The sequence below is a fragment of the Eptesicus fuscus genome, chromosome 4 (assembly GCF_027574615.1).
Source record: "Eptesicus fuscus isolate TK198812 chromosome 4, DD_ASM_mEF_20220401, whole genome shotgun sequence".
Classification (NCBI taxonomy): Eukaryota; Metazoa; Chordata; class Mammalia; order Chiroptera; family Vespertilionidae; genus Eptesicus; species Eptesicus fuscus.
Genome location: NC_072476.1, coordinates 9,503,637 through 9,519,503, shown reverse-complemented (window position 1 = coordinate 9,519,503; position 15,867 = coordinate 9,503,637). Strand labels below are relative to the sequence as shown.

Genomic DNA, 15,867 nt, shown 5'->3' with positions numbered 1-15,867 from the left:
GAGCTGGAGCCCCTGGGCACACATGGCCGTGGGCACAGGGCGGCGATGAGGCCCGCGGGGACGCAGCTGCCCCAGGAGGCTGAGGCGGTCTCCCGCTCTCCCTGCCACCCACCAGGGCTGCCCCTGGGCCCGTGAGCTCGTGACCCTGGCTCTAGAGAAAGGGTCAGAAAGAAGAGCCGGGACTCCATGTTTAAGCTGAGCAGCAGCCTGGGGCCGGTGGAGGCTGCTGGGAGTGCCAGCCCGGGCCGGGACTCAGGCGTCCGGGGGAAGAGTGCTGAGAAGCAGAGCTGGTGCAGGGTGTTAGAGGGCGGGACTCACGCGGGACTTGTTGCCCGGCAGAGCTGCCTCGGAGGGCAGACCTCTGTGAGGGCTGAGCAGAGGTGAAGCACGTTAACAGGGGGACACCCGGAGCAGAAGGCTCTTCTGAGGAGCCTGGCGCTCTGCCAGGAGGCCGGTGGGCCAATCTCTGCATCTGTGGCCCCTTGTGGGTGGCGCCTTACGTGGCCGCCGCACCCAGGAGCTCATCCAGCACGCCCGCCTCCCCATCCCTCTGAGACCCGCCAGGGCCCAGGAGGGCGCACCTGGAGCAGCTCGAGCACGGCGATGGGCTGCAGGACGCCCTGGTAGTGCTGCAGTAGGCAGCTCTCCGGGACGCCGGGCCTGCTCATGATGTGGTACAGCACGGCCTCCATCATGCCCTTGCACACCGGCGTGTTCAGGTGGCCGTCCACGATGCGCCACGGGCGGCTGATGAAGCAGATGTTCTCACAGTCCCTGCAGGGTGGGCAGGCGGGCGTCAGGCTCAGCGGGAAGGGGAGATAGCCCACTCACACGCAGCCCCCAGTGCAGACGGGACACTGAGGCTCAGGAGGTCCAGGGTCTGGCCCAGGTTACAGGCTGAGCATGGTCTACCTTCTGCTCTTCCCCCACCCTTTCCCCTCTCACCTGGGCAGAGGGGTCCCACCTCAGGGCCCATGAGCACGGCCGAGGAAAGAAACCGTGTGGGACCTGCTCAGACTCAGCTGCAACCACTGGCAGGGAGGGAGAGAGCTGACTTCCAGGTTTCCCTCTCCAGCTGGGCCCGGGCCAGCGGCTGCCTCCACCCAGGCCAGGCTCACTGAGGTCTCACCGTAGCTCTACCGTGTCATGTAGGGGCTTCCAGACACTTTCCTTAGAGCCAAGGTTTCTGCTGACCCTAACCAGGGACTGGTCTGCCACTCCAGGCTCTGGACCAGCTGGACACCCGGCTGTGGCCGGGCCCTGGGTGCACGGAGCCTGAGCTCTCAGGGGCCAAGAGCACACACATCCCGTCAAGCTGAGGCCATGCACTCAGGTGGGAGGGGCCCCTCACTGCGAGACAAACCGGACACTGCACATGCCCAGCAGGTTGGCCCCGTCGCTGCATGCAGGGAGCACCTGACTCGTCCCCCAGGAAGCCCGACAACCAAACGCTCCCACACATTTCCGTGTCCCCCGGCCGAGAACCACTGTGCTGGGCAAACGATCAATACTGTGAAAGGCCTTCATGTTATCATTACCGTGGCCCCCTGTCTGGGACCCTAAGGACACGCTGCCCAGTCACTGCTGCCCCAGGCCTCCTGACTCGGGGCCACACTCACCGTGCTGCCTGGGAGACACTGCCGGCCGCAGAGCTCTCTGCCGAACCTGACAGAGGGAAAGGACGGGAGACTTTAAAGGGCGGAGCCTGTCTCTTCCACCCCATCCACTCGACAAGCACTCCTGGGCTGTGGGGCTGCGCTGTGAAGGCAGGGACAGCAACCCTGTTCCGCACGGAGCTCCATCCTCGGCGTGGCGGCCACGCAGGCCGCAGCCAGCACACCCAGAACCACACTGGGATGGACCGCGGGTACACGTGAGGGTTTGTTCCCAGAGCCCAGCGGAGGCGAGTCACGCCTCGTCCTCCACCAAGAGCACTGACCACAGAGCTGTGTGTGTAAAGCCCTCGGAAAAACAGCCCCAAAACAAAACATCCCGAGAACCCACCTAGGAGGCCCCTGCTGAGATGAGGACAGGGAAATGGCAGGGTCAGCCAGGGCCAGGCCTGAAGGAAGGGGACACCCTCCTATTTCTGTCACTGCCCCTTCCCCCGGGACGTGGAGAGCCTGCTCCAGGGCCACCAGCCTCTGCCCAGGACCCCCAGGCCTGCTCAGGAGCTGCAGAGCCTCCTGCCCTCTAGTGGAAGCACTGAGTCCTCTCCCTGCAGGTGAGCCGATGCAAAGCTGAAGTCAAGGTTCCCGGTCTCGGAGGACGGTCAGGTCCAGGGACAGAACAGATGTGCGGGGGGCCGGGGAGTGGAACAAGGTTCTGTACCTCTCGCGTCTTCCGAGCCCTCTGGAAGCTGGGCCTGACAGCTCAGCTGCTCTTGGCCTGTGGAGCCGGGTACCCCGACTCCCTCCTGGTCCTCCTGTCTGGCTTTGGATGCTCCTGGGAGGGTGTCCCCTGCACCTGTGTCTTCAGGAGCTACAGGAAGAGCAGGTGCCGGCATTTCTGCCCCCTCCTCGGCCCTGGGGCTGGGGCCCAAGCGCAGGTCCTGGAGCGTGGGCCTCTTTGCTGGGGGCCTCTGGGCACTCTCGGGGTCGGTCTCCCCACTCGAAATGGCCGGGTCGGTGCTGGCCCAGCTGGCACGCCTCTTGCTGCCCTGGGAGCCCTGAGAAGGTGGTGCCTGCCTCTCAGGGTCGTCCTCGCTAGAAGGTCCCTCCAGGGGTCTGGCCTGGGGGTCTTCTCTTTGAGTTTCTGCGTCCTCTTCTTTCCCTCTCAGCCGCACCGAGTGCAGGAGCCAGGGCTGGGCAGAGGCCATGGTCACCAGGCGAACCGAGTTGCCGCCGACTTCCAGCACCTGATGTCGCTCCAAGAGGTCCTAGGAAAAGCAGGAGACACGCTGGGTCTGGGCGGGACCCCAGATCATCAGGGTTTGTGTCCCCTGCCTGATGTCCAGTGTCCTGAACAAGTGCCCAGGGCCATCAGGCAGACAACACGAGGAGGAGGCGGGCTTCCAGCCCCAGGCAGCCACCACGCGGGCTGTGTGGCCCTGGGGCAGTCCCTTCCCTCTAGGCTGTGTGCCTATTTGTAAAACAAGTCAGATGTGTGAACCGCACCTTTGAACCTGATGTGACTTACAGGTCTCCTGCCCGGCCAGCGTCCTCCCACAGAAGTCAAAACTCCGAGTGTTACCAAGTTCTGCAAAAACCACTGTTGTTCCACATGAACGACAACCCCCTCATCTTCTCCGTGCCCTGCCTTCCAAGTCCTTGTCCTTATCCAGGAGCTGCACCCCCTGGAGTGGCACATGGTGTCACCGTCATCTTTCTTTTAGATTTTCTATTAAAAACCCACTATTTGGGGCTCACAGAATTTGCCTGGAACCAGGCCTCCTATCAGGCCGAGTGGGTCTGGTGAAGGTTAGCTGTGGGTACTCTCCCTCGGGCCTCTGGGCCAGGCACCAGGAGCTCAAGGAGCCCCCTGAGCATCACCTCTGATGGTCCTGGGACAGTCCCCCCCGCCCCCCAGGCTCCAGGTGCACCAAGATGTCCATGAATAAGCGAACCCCACGAACAGCAGCGGTCATCACCTCTCACTGCTGCACTCCCATGCGTAAGAACTTGTTGGATAACAGGCTTTGGCCTTCCTCCTCCTCCCCCAGGACACCGCGAGGCAGGCGTCCCCGAGACATCACGACTGCCTCCAACCACTGACAGTGCTCGAGGGCAGCCAGGCCCATGGCCCTCATTTCAAAGGCCCTTCTGTTGGGACAGTCTTGGGTTTAAGGTCATGAAGCAAATGGGTCTGGGCAGGTAAAGTGGTGAGAAAAGCGGCTCCAGCCAGTGGGCTGAGGAGCAGGGCCCGGTTTGGACAGACCTTTTAACGTTCAGGAGAAGCTGGGCTACAGGCAAGTCTCCTATTTTTAAATGTTGACAATGAATTCAATTTTTAAAAACATTATACACTACGCCCCAAACCCAGCGCACCCCTAGTGTGCCCCTGGCAACTTGTGCTTCGGCTGCCCAGGCTACCTGCGAGCCGCTCACCTGCACGTAGTCTGTGAAGGTCTTGGTGCGCTCACCATCTGTCCTCTCCAAGGCGGAGAAGCGTCTCCTCAGCTCTGCCTTGTCCACCCCAAAGCATCCTGTGGCCGCAACGGCCCCCTGGACCTCCAAGGCGGCAGAGACGTCAGCAGGTCTATAGCCAGACAGCTCCACCTGGTGCACAAACTCTTCCAAGCGGCAGGTGTCCTTTTGGCTATTTATCAGCCTGGTGAACGTGCCAGGGAGGCAGGAAGTGCCCACTGTTAGCTCTTCCAGAGCAGGGCCTGCAAAGACAGGAGGACGAGGGTCAGCCCTGCAGAGGCCCGCCCAGGCCAGCGCATCAGTGGCACCGCAGCAGGGCACGCTCCACCGCAACTCGCCGCTCCCCAAACCTCCACGGTGGACACAGGCGAGCCCTGGCAGTCAGGTCCCTGCGGCATGCCCCTGGGTCCTTGACTGCAGCCACCAGGGCTGGATTCCTCCGTGGCCAGTATAATTCTCCTGCTCAAGACTCAGAGGCGGGGTGGGGTCCGAAAACTGTGACCCCAATGTTCTGGAGGGGAGGTCCTCAACTCGCTGACCCTGGACCCCACCCTTCCCGACTCTGTGCTCACAGCCCTCAGAGCCTGTGAGAGACTTGGGACCTTCCATAAGTCCCTGCTTTGCGTACACTAGCCAGGCTGCTTCCTGCAAAGGTGTCTCTGCTAAGACCACAGTCTTAGGTCACCTCTACCCTGCCTGGGTCAAGCTCCAGACAAAGCACAGGATACTAACTGTGGTTATGAAACCCAAGGTAAACACCATCCACCTCAACTCATAAAAATAAAGCAAGTCAGACAGAGGCAGGAAAGGGGTGGGAAGGAGGTCGAGACATGCAGGGAAGGCAGGGCTCTAACATCCTCACTTTATGTCGAGGGGAGAGACTGCCTAAAATTGAGGGTAAGGAAACAGAGGTCCAAGTTAGTTATTTAAAGTTTCAAAGGTAATCAATGGAACTAAAAAGAAGTCTGAAAATGAGGAGTAAAGAAGGTGAGAGAGAATGAAATGTAAGGGGAATATACATTTTTCACAACAAGAACTCAAAATACTTAAAAATTTCAAACAAAGTCATCATTTAGAGTTATAAAGGGAACCAGAAGAAGAACTAAAGACAGAAACAGTGACAAAGCTGCCCCACAGAAGAGGCCAGGGCCTGGGGGTGTGGGGGCTGGGGCTGGGAGCAGGTGCTTGGGCGATAGTGAAGAGAAGGCAGCGCAGCTGGGGGCTCCCCGTGACTGGCAGCAGCAAGGCGTCTGGGACACGTGCTCCTCGAGCTGGCCAACAGGCTGGAGGTGCTTTCCTCTGTGTGGCCCCGGCCAGCTTAGCCTTCAGAGCTGGGAGGTGGGCATCAGGGCCTGGGGCCAGGCCGGGCCAGGGGCAGCGCTCACCAGGGGACCTGAGCTGGGAGGGCGTGGGGCAGCGCTCACCAGGGGACCTGAGCTGGGAGGGCGTGGGGCAGCGCTCACCAGGGGACCTGAGATGATGGGTGGGTGTGGGGCAGCGCTTACCCGAGGACCTGAGATGGGTGGGCTTGGGGCTGCAGCGGAGCCGGAACCTCACGTGGCAGGAGTTCACCACGATGCTGTCGTTGGGGTTGAGGTTTCGGGTGCTGACGATGCCGGGGGCACAGTAGCCCTTCATCAGCAGGTAGTTGGTGTGGGAGGCCTGGGGGGCCTTCACCTCAATGCTCCGGCGCTTGCCCCCCGGGTCTTCGTCCAAGTCTTCCTCTTCATCCTCATCCTCTTCCAAGGTGCCGTCCTTCCCCAGGCTGGGAGAAGAAAATGCCCTCGACGACCGAGCTCCGGCCCTGCCCATCCGCTGCCCTGCTTCCCTCCCGGGGCACACAATCGCAGCAGACAGTGCCTGTGACCAGGCCTGAGCTACAGCCGTGGTCCCTGTGGACACCCCTCGCCCTGGCTATGAAGGTTGGCATGGGCTCCAGATTCTCCCTCACCCACCTTCCCACACACCCGACTCCTCTTCACATACCTGTCTTTGCAAGGCTGTTCCTTTTGCCTGAAAAACCTTTCTAGTCTCTGTCCACAAAAGTGCCTACTTCCCATTAAATCCCAGTCCAGCTATTATGCCATCAAGGAACTTGTGCCACTCCCTCCTTCTCTGTCAACCTTCCTTGCCACTATACCATGTCCTTCCCCCCTTTGGCACAGCTGTCACGCTCCTGGCTCCCCGGGCGCCAGAGGCCCCAGCAGAAGGGCCTGCATTGATGTGGAACCGGAATTCCCAGTCCGCAGGCATCACTTACGCTCTGCTGGCCAACGCCCAGTGCTGACACAACACGGGAAGAGCCAGCACGTGCTTGCTGCATGAATGCAGACCGGGTGACCGAGCAAATGAAAGTGCAGACACCACAGGGATGAGGGAAAGACGGCCGAGGCTCAGCCCTTACCTCTTAATGACCTCGTTCTCCACCATGGAGCTGTCCACCACCACGATCTGCTCGGGGATCCTGACATCCACGGAAATGAGGCCCAGTGAGAAGAGGGTCAGGGCAGCCACACAGTGTCCTCCAGGGCCGTCCAAAGAAAATGCCACCAGGTCATCTGGGGAGTCGTTACTGTCCTGGTCTTTGAAGGAAAAATGATCAGGCTGGTCCAACTTGCCGGCAGCCCGGATTCTGTTGAAGAACTGGAATGATTCGGTGCAGATGGTGCTCGGAAATCGCCACGTAAAGATCCTACAGAGAGAAGGGAGGGCCTTGCTGAGGACGGGATGGGAGCCCTCACCTGGAAGCTGTGTGCGCTGCAGACCACTGTGGTCGAACCACATGCAGCTTCCCTCCCCCTCAAACGCATCGCACTTCAGCCCTCGGCGTCCTTCCCCACTCACCCGAGCACCTTCAAGGCAGGTCATGTCTTCTTATCCAACTCTGTGCCTCCCAGGCACTCACTATAAACAGGTGCCAAACTGGGGCGATGATGTACTTTTTGTAATAATCTTTACACAAGGCAAGCCCTGAACCATACAGAGGGGAGGGGACATGCGTGTGCTCAATCCCGCCATCTCCAAAGGCGACTGTGGAGAGTCAAGCCTTTGCCTCTGCCCAAAGTCAACCTCCCAAGACTCTGTCACAGCAGAGACGGCGGGTCTAGGCAGAGGGAGGGGCCCCAGGTCCTCCTGATCCGTGACCACTGCTTCTCAGCTCACAGGTGAGAAGGGGCTCACGGTCAAATGGCCTGTTGGACTCGTCTTCGGCCGCCCGGGCTGCTCTCCGGAAAGGAAAGGGGATCGAGAGCCACGCAGAATGGCATTTAGGAAAGGAACAAGTGAATCCCCAGCTGGCTGTTCTGATTCTGAATGCAGCCTCTGCAGGTCTGAGGACTGGTCAGGAGGCCAGCATGGAGAGGGGAAGCCGGCCCGGGAGAGCTGCCAGGGAGAACTCCCAGGACTGTTATAACGGACTTCTCTGCTGGGGGCACAGAATGCCAGACCAGCCAGGCTTGCAGCCATGAGTGAGCTGAGGGGTGCTTCAGGCAGGAGGGGCTCCATGGAGGAGACCCTCAGCAGGGCACCCCAGCGCTCAGGTCGCTGCTGTGCTGCCGGCTGTCTCTCTGAGCAACACTTGGCTTCACAGCCGGTGAGCCTGCGAGACGGGCGGCTGTGCGCCCTGAGTGAGAGGACCAGGGACGGAGGTTATGCCCAACCAGGAGGGTGCACTTTTAACCGGATAAGTAGTTCATCAGAAACTTGTCTTATCCAGTTTGACAGGACAAAAGGAGACCACCGGCAAAAAGATAAATGCCCCAACACAAAACACCACTAGTGTGAACCGTACGCCCACACCAGCTCAGCATCTGACACGGGTCCTGCCCTTCCCCAGGCCAGACCCAGGGCTCCTGGCGGTGCTCACTTGTAGTAGCTCTGGGACAGCTGGTAGGACATTGGCACGAAGGGCAAAGCCCGGTTTTTCTTTGGGCCCAGCGTGTGGTTGACCCGGCGCCGGTTGACCAAGCTCCTCTTCTGGCACTCCACGAAGGCCTTCCCCAGGATCTGGTCCTTATACTCCTGGTACAGGCGGAACGTCTGCAACACAGCAAGTCATGGGTGAGCGGCGGGCAGGGCACAGCAGGACGGCCAGGTGCTTAAGAGCCTGAGCCGATTGTCTGTAGGGGAAGCAACTGGCATGGGGACTAGGGGCGGGGAGGCCAGAGCTGACACTTGGGGGCGTGTGAGGGGGGAGCCTGTCAAGTTCTACTCCCACCGTCACCCCTGAAACAGGACAGGTGACTGGAGAAAAAGGAAGGCTCTGCACCCCACACCTGTTTCTTAAGATGCAAAGACACCAGGAATCAATGCAAAGTCACCAACCAGGGATCCGCTCTTTCTCTTACTTCTCGCCCAACACACATCGTATGTCTGGTGGCTCTACTCCCAAAATATGTTCCCAGATGCCGCCTACACTGCCACCACCTGGTTCATGCCGCCATCATTTCTCATTGCAGCCTCCAGCCAACTGCTCTCCCTGCTTCTGCACATGCTGCCTCCTCCAACCTGATTCTTCTCCACAGCAAAGTAGCCCTTGGATGCCTAGATCACACATGTGTCTGTACCTCAAACCTCAGAGACTCTCGCTGCAGGTAGAACGTCCACCCTCTTTATGCTGGACAAGGACCCCTGCGAACGGGACCTTGCCCACCCCAGCCTCGGCCCCTCACAAGTCCACCTCTCATCAAAGCACTGGATTTTGGAGGTCACTGGGTCCTTTGCCCACACTTTAAAGATGAAAGAAGTGAGGGCCAGAGTCTCAGGTGAAGTCAGGGCCCCTGGACCACACAGCTGAGAAGAGAAAGAGCAAAACATGGCGTGGCGCCGGCCTCTGCAGGGGCCCTGGTCCCCGAGCCTGCTGCCAAGCTGTGCCGGGCCTCTACACGCACCTGGAATGACTGGCAGGACTTCATCTGACTGTCCGAGAGGGCCAGCGTGCTCTGGATCAGGTTCTGGAGCACCAGGTAGTGGATGTCATCCACGCTGAGAGAGAAGGGGTAGCACGGGAACGTGAGGCCACAGAGCACCGGGCAGGCTGGACAGATCAGTTCTTAGTGAAAAACATGTCCGATCTCACAGAAGTGACCTGAATACCCAAACTACTTACAAACCAAAACAGAACACATGATGGGCTTTAAGCCTTACTAACTGGTCAATTTTTGCAGGAAAAACATGTCAGCCTAGGGGAGAAGGGGGTGACATAACCTGGAAATAGGTTTTCACGACAATTAACAAATGTGTTTTAACTGCTTATGTTTTATTTGTTTTAAACAAGTTTTTCTCTAAAGGGAATAGGCTTCTCACTGAAATATAGAGTTAAAATCAAACTGAATATTGCTCATCCAAGACGGGGAAAAAAGCTGGGCTTTCTAACCACTTTTGCTTAGAAATCTCATGGGCTGAGAGTTCAGACCCTTTCCCCAGCCCACCTTAAGCCTAGGCCAGTGACACTGGAGGTCAGGGGTCAGCAGACTTCTCCTGTAAAGGGCCAGATACATAATTTAGTCTTTGTGGGCTATCTGGTCTCGTCGCAACCACTCAACTCTGATGCGCTGAGGAAAGCAGCACAGACAATACAGAATGGGCATGGCTGTGTTCCAATAAAACTTTATTTACAAAAACAGGGGGCAGGCTGGAGTTGGCCCTAGATGACCCCTGTGTTAGGCTGTAGGCAACCCAGTCAGACAGCTGAGGAAAGGCACTCGGTATGTCAGTACTTGCCTATTAAGTTTGTCCTCCTTCCTGATTTGATCTTTTGGGTCTCCGATCACCAAAACTCGGTATCTGCATAAGAAACAACAAAAACAGAGCATGTCCATGCAACATAGCAGACCTTCACTAACCGAGCTGCAGCTGGCTCCAGATGGCCATTTATTGGCTGAAATGTTTAAAAAATGTTAAACTTGAGAATATCATGCTAAGCAAAATGAGTCAGACAGAAAAAGGCAAGAACCATATGATTTCATCATATGTGAGATGTAAAACTGAAAGCAACAAATGAACAAACAAGAAAAACAAACAAAAACTCAGAGTCCCAGACAACAGTATGGTGGTTACCAGAGGTAAAGCGGGGGGAGTGGAAGGGTAGTGAAGGGTAGAGGGGTTGATGTTCATTTACTGACAATTATGAAGCGACACAAGACAATGTTAACAGGCAGGGAGCTACGGTTAATTGTCAAGGGAGGATATAAACTTGTGGGCTCATTATCATTAAAAACAAGCACAAGAAAGAAGACTGGAAGAAAACGAAAGAGGGAATGGCTGTATCAGGTGTTGAAATTACAGATTATTTCTCTGTTTTTTTTTAAAGCTACAGAGAGGTGAACAGGACATGTGAATATAAACTGTGCCATTGGGGAGTCGGGGGCACAGTTCACTGCCATTAAAAAACGAAAACTCCCCAAATAGCTCAAGGGTGTCAACTCTGAAAATGACTACGAATCCTTAGACCTGGCATATAGCAGGCCCAATAACATTATTTGCTGAAAATGAGATCTCCAACAGAAACAGGTATTGGAACTAATCGGTGAACGTCATCTCCTTACAGGAAGGAATTCAGAAATACATTTTCCTAGAGAGACTGCTGCATTAATGAGGATGGTGAAGGGGAGTTTCCCACTGGGATTAAGCAGAGGAAATAGGCGTGGTTCAGACACAGGGTTTTAAACTTTCACAGGGTTCTGTGCTCAAACCCTGTATGTTTTCTCCAGATGCCGAGTGGCTGAGCTGGAAACTGCCGGAGCTCTGAAGTCAGATCACCAAAGTTCAAATCTTGGCCCTGCTGCTCACAGGCACTGTGACCTTGGGCAAGTTCCTTACATCTCAGAGTTTCCTTGTACTGATATAAAATGAGCAATTTTCATTTTTATATTTTATTTATTTATTTTTTCTTATTTTATTTTATGAGAGTAGAAGGAGAGGGGGTGAGAAACATCGATGTGTGAGAGACATTGATTAGTTGCTTTCCACCCCGCCCTGATTGGGGCTGGGGGTCAAACCTGCAACCCAGGCATGTGCCCTTGACAGGGAATTGAAGCCGAGACACTTTGGTGTGTGGTCTGATGCTCTAACCACTGAGTACATGGGCCAGGGCTAAAACAATGACCTGAATTAAGTCAGAAGCACACTGACCTGAATTAAGTCAGCAGCAGGCCTGAAAGGGAGAATGAATGGGGGTGCTGGAAGTGGGGCAGTGGCCTCCCATTTTCAGTCACTGTGGGATGACATGGCCCAGAGTCAGGAAACCCAGCAGGCTCAGCTGCAAGGCCTCGAGCGACCACTGGCCTGCGGCAGCCCCAGCTGGTGACAGTTCCTCCTGCCTCACGAGGACCACACTGAACCCCCAGAAGAACCTCACCTGGCAAACAGCTCCTGGAGTGTGTCTGGGATTTCAAGGTTAGGATTCTTTAAGGATGAACTAAACTTCTTTTTAAGCTTCTCCACGAATTCTTTAAACTCGTTGGCACAAACCTTTTAACGTAAGAGAATGAGATGTTATGGCTTCCCTCCCTGAAGGGCGGCTTCAGTAGAGATGTCAAGGACAATCTTATAACCAACTCCCCTGAGAAGTGCTGCCTCCCTGGCCTCCCACGCCCACTGAGTCCACCGGGGAAGGAGGACACACTGACAGCCCTCACGACGGCACTGGCAGCTCTCCCCTGGCCCCAGGAAGACCCCAACTATCCACACAGTCCCCAGGATGCTCCCCGTGTCCCACCCCAACCCCCAGCAGCAGGTCTGTACCCCCATCACCTCCTCCTTCCAGGTCTGCTCCTCCCTCGCTCACTCTGTTTGCGTCCACCTCCTTCCTCTCCTCCCGCCTCCAATCAATCATGGACCCAAACCAGTCCCCTACACCTGCACTGTGACCATCCCATTCCAGACTGAATCGCAACACAGCCTGCTCACTGCCCTGCTACCTGCAGTCTCACTCCCCCAGTTTATCCTCCATGGTGTGGCCAACAAACCGACCATGTGTCCCACCAGGATGAACTCCCTCCCTCCAGGCTGCACCTCGCTGCAGCCCTCCCAGCACTACACCCACGGGCCACCTCACCCCCCTTCCTTCACGGCCTTGGCCTTAGCTGGCCCCTCATCTTAGAGTCTGGGTTCAGTGCCGACACTTTTGGAAAGCTCTCTGCAGACGATGCTGTTGGTAGCCTACTTCCTCCGTCCCAATCTTTCTCAGGAGCAGACCCAGCTCCAACCTGGTTTGGGGAGGATGCACCCTCAGCCCAGTTGGATGAGTCAGGACAGGGCTAAGCCAATGCCGGCAACCTCAGGGGTCTCAGGGAAAGGCTGTACCCTCCATGATGCAAGGCCCAGTGCAGCCCCTCCCCAGTTCTTCTTGCCCTTGGATCTGCTGAGGAGCTGAGCTCCAGGCAAGCTGCGACGCCGAGGGGACTGGCATGAGGATGGCGAGCCGACTGCTATGGACTAGAAGTACAGTGACAGAATGGACCGGAGTCCTTGGTGACATCTCTGCTTTACTGCACCTGCCCAGACTGCCTCCTCTAGACTGCTTGGCATACGGGAAGACAAAGCCTCGAGCCCCTCTGAGACGGTCTTTCTGTCCTTGCATCGTAAGCACTCCTGGTTCTCCTTCGGACCTGTGCCTTCCCCTCTCAGGGATTGCACTGTTCTGCGCAGTCCACTACCCCAGGCTTCCTGAGGGGAGGGCTGGACCTCCGTTTTGATTGGCCTCGCTGGGCCAAGGCCTGACAGACACAGCAGACACTGATGTTAGCTCAGTGAGCGCGGACTCAGTAGGCTCCGAGCTGAAGAGCAGAGACATCTGGGTCTGTAAAGACAGGCCCTTCCTTGTCAGCCACTGTCCCAGCCCCACGCAGAGTCCCACATCCTATCTGCAAGCGTTCCAGGAAGTCTAGCTGCTTATAACTTCTGAAGAGCTGTCCTATTTCCTTAACAAAGTAGGCCCAAGGCACAGCAGTACTGCAAAGCTGCATGTCAAATTCTAATCAGCTTGTTAAAACTGATGCTGGAGCCAGATCCAATGATGTCCAAAGCCAAAGAACTGACCAGCCAATTTCCCAAAAGAGCGGGAAACCCCCATGTCTGCGAGGCTGGCAAGGTACCAGAGCCCCAGGCCACAGACCAGGACCTCGAAAGCCTGCCTGAGAGCAGGCGGAGCCCAGCCACCGCCCGGGCCTACCTTTGGGTCTTCGTAGTCACATTTCCGATTCATGAACTCTCCAACAAGGGCCTTATCTTGGTACACCTCGGCCAGGCACACCCTGCAGAGGGAAGACCACAGGAAGCTGGTGTTGCAGTGATTCCTCCCTCAGATCTCCGGCTTCACCTAACCATAAAGCGTGATTTGCTTGTGTACCTCTTGTGTGGCCAAAGCTTGTAAAAATGAAGGGTCTGGGCTTAGCCAAACCTGATTCAAGCCAGGCCTGAATCAGGTTACACCTTGATTACTGCTCATACTTTACACCTTGCTTCTCTGAGCATCTGTCCTCCATGTGTAAGTTGAGACCAGTGACTCCCAACTGCCCTCACAGGAACTTGGCCAAGACCAAGTGAGACGACTTGTGTGAAAGTGTTCTGTAAATTTAAAAATATTACCCCGGCACTGGTGCTCATCGTTGTCAAGAGCTCCAACTTCCTCCCAAGCACTATCTGTCCACTCCACAAACCCTCAGACACCAGGATGTAGAGAGCCTGACTTGCCCAGAGGAACTGGAGGAAGAGACAACCAGAGTTTGCTGGCCTCTTATGAGCCAAGCACTTCAACCTGCATTAAGAGCTGGCAGACACTGTCATTCCACTGTAAGCTCGGTGAGGTGGAGGGACGCCGAGGTCACACACGTGCCAAGGCCCGGGCAGGCGTGGTTACTACTGGAATTACTATCCTGCTCCCAAGAGGAAATGGCCTGAGTGGAGGACCCCGTCCTAGGTCGCACAGTTCTGACTGCAGTGAAGATGGAGACCCAGGCCTGCCACCCCTGCCGCCTGCCGGGCCCAGATCTCACTTCACTGCCAACTCCCTGTGCCATGGACAACTCACATGCTCCCTGGGCCTGTTTCTACTCGGGAAAAAGAAGAGTTTGAACCAGGTGATCAGAACGCTTTCGGATAGAAAAGGGGACAGTGGCTTCACACGGGAAAGCCCCTTGGTGTGTGTAACCCAACGGTTCCAAACTGGGCTGATTTGCCCCCCCCCCCCCCCCCCCCCCCCGCAATCAGGGCACCTGGAGACACATGAGGAGGTGCTGACATCTACTGGGCAGAGGCTGAGCAGCATCCCACAGCGCACAGACAGCCCCACGGCAGTTATCTGGCCCCGATGGCCCAGTGCCAAGGCTGAGAAACTTGGGCTGAGTTGAGCTTCCTCCACAATTCAGGGCTAGGCCTGACTGACTGCAGGCAGCCCATGGCTCAGAATCAACCCAGAGCCAAGCTCTTCTACCAGGGGGTGGAGGCGGCACTTCCCACCCCTCCATGTTTCCCCCCTTGGCCCCACTCTCACACTGGTTGCTATGCTTGGGCACCTCCCCCAACACCTGGACGCTCTCTGGTGCCCCCCACTCAACCCATGCCCGTGGAGGAGCTGGAGGAGGAGTCTGATGAGGCTGGCACTGGCTCTTTGCCTGGCCCTGTGAGGAGATGGGGGGAGGGGGCCGCCTCGCTGGCAAAAGACAAACCACAAGGGAGTGCTATGCGACCCAGCCAGCTCACACCCCACACAGCCAGGCTCCGGCTGGGAAACCCTTAGGGAACACCCAGCTCTGCTGCAGACACGGCTGAGTACGTGTGATCCAAGGACCCCAGTCCTGCCTAGCTAGCTCCCGCAGTGAGGTCTGTGACTAACAGGGATACCGAGAGCTGCCCTGGAGTGCTCGAAACAATGGTGACATCGGCAGATGCCCCGCCTTCTCCACGTGCTAAGTGTGTGGTATCTAGTAAGTCACCAGCCTGCTTGGCCTGTTTCTCCATCTGTAACCTCCTTCCCAAGGCTTTCCTAACATCTAAACAATACTCTGCGTGAGAAAGTGCCAGAATCGGGCCCAGCCCTCAATAAACCAAGGGCGCTCTCCCTAATGAGCACCAGCTCGGGCAGACGCTGGCGTGCACTGGGCAGCTCCGCGTGCTCTCTCAGGGTTCCACCCCGACCCTGACGCAAACGGATGAGGGAGGAGCAGAGTGAGCCAGAGCATTCGAAGTGTCCTGGAGCGAAGACGTTCAGTAAGGCTTACTTGTAGTTCATGTAGGCTTGTGGGTTTCTGACTATGTAGCGAGCTCTCCGGCCAACCGAATGAGAGGTCTTATCCAAAGACTCTTCAAAGGTAGCGTGCAGGATGTCCCGCACCACCTGCCAGGGGACAAACGGGCCCTTCACCTGGATCAAACACAGAGCCAGACGGGAGGTCAGTTCCTCGGAGCCCACGCCTGGCCACTGACACACACAAGTGGACAAAGACGTTCTGTGGAGCCTCCCTCGTCAGTGGGCACTCCACACGGCCACCTGTTTACCAGTCACATTAACTTGGCACCAACAGTGTGCCTGGCAGAGTGAGGTGCTGGGCAGAGAGGAATAAACACGTCCCCAGAGTCCTGTGGGGAAGGTGCTTTTGACAAGATTGGTGCTCAGAGGGTGCAGGGTGTAGTACTGACTAGAAGGGCAGTACGCGAGGGGAGGTTATGAACATATGAAAGGTGCTTAGTTAGAGGGTTTCACAGGCTTAGCTACAGGGTATGCGTGCTCCAAAACATTCTGTCTGTTACACAAGCAGACCCAGAAGGCACTAGGTCAGCAGAC

General features: G+C 56.8%; 1 protein-coding gene across 1 annotated transcript in view; it reads right to left on the bottom strand.

Annotated features, from left to right (window-relative positions):
- Nucleotides 1-15,867, bottom strand: part of GTF3C1 (general transcription factor IIIC subunit 1) — an 86,843-nt gene that overhangs the window by 1,277 nt on the left and 69,699 nt on the right. Inside the window, exons 25-36 of the mRNA XM_028134129.2 lie at nucleotides 15,305-15,447; nucleotides 13,258-13,339; nucleotides 11,443-11,555; nucleotides 9,807-9,869; nucleotides 8,975-9,068; nucleotides 7,951-8,123; nucleotides 6,490-6,777; nucleotides 5,591-5,850; nucleotides 4,047-4,327; nucleotides 2,332-2,878; nucleotides 1,620-1,665; nucleotides 582-774 (exon numbers count right to left, since the gene is read on the bottom strand). Coding sequence (XP_027989930.2) covers nucleotides 582-774; nucleotides 1,620-1,665; nucleotides 2,332-2,878; nucleotides 4,047-4,327; nucleotides 5,591-5,850; nucleotides 6,490-6,777; nucleotides 7,951-8,123; nucleotides 8,975-9,068; nucleotides 9,807-9,869; nucleotides 11,443-11,555; nucleotides 13,258-13,339; nucleotides 15,305-15,447 — 2,283 coding nt within the window. The remainder of the gene's footprint in view (nucleotides 1-581; nucleotides 775-1,619; nucleotides 1,666-2,331; nucleotides 2,879-4,046; nucleotides 4,328-5,590; nucleotides 5,851-6,489; nucleotides 6,778-7,950; nucleotides 8,124-8,974; nucleotides 9,069-9,806; nucleotides 9,870-11,442; nucleotides 11,556-13,257; nucleotides 13,340-15,304; nucleotides 15,448-15,867) is intronic.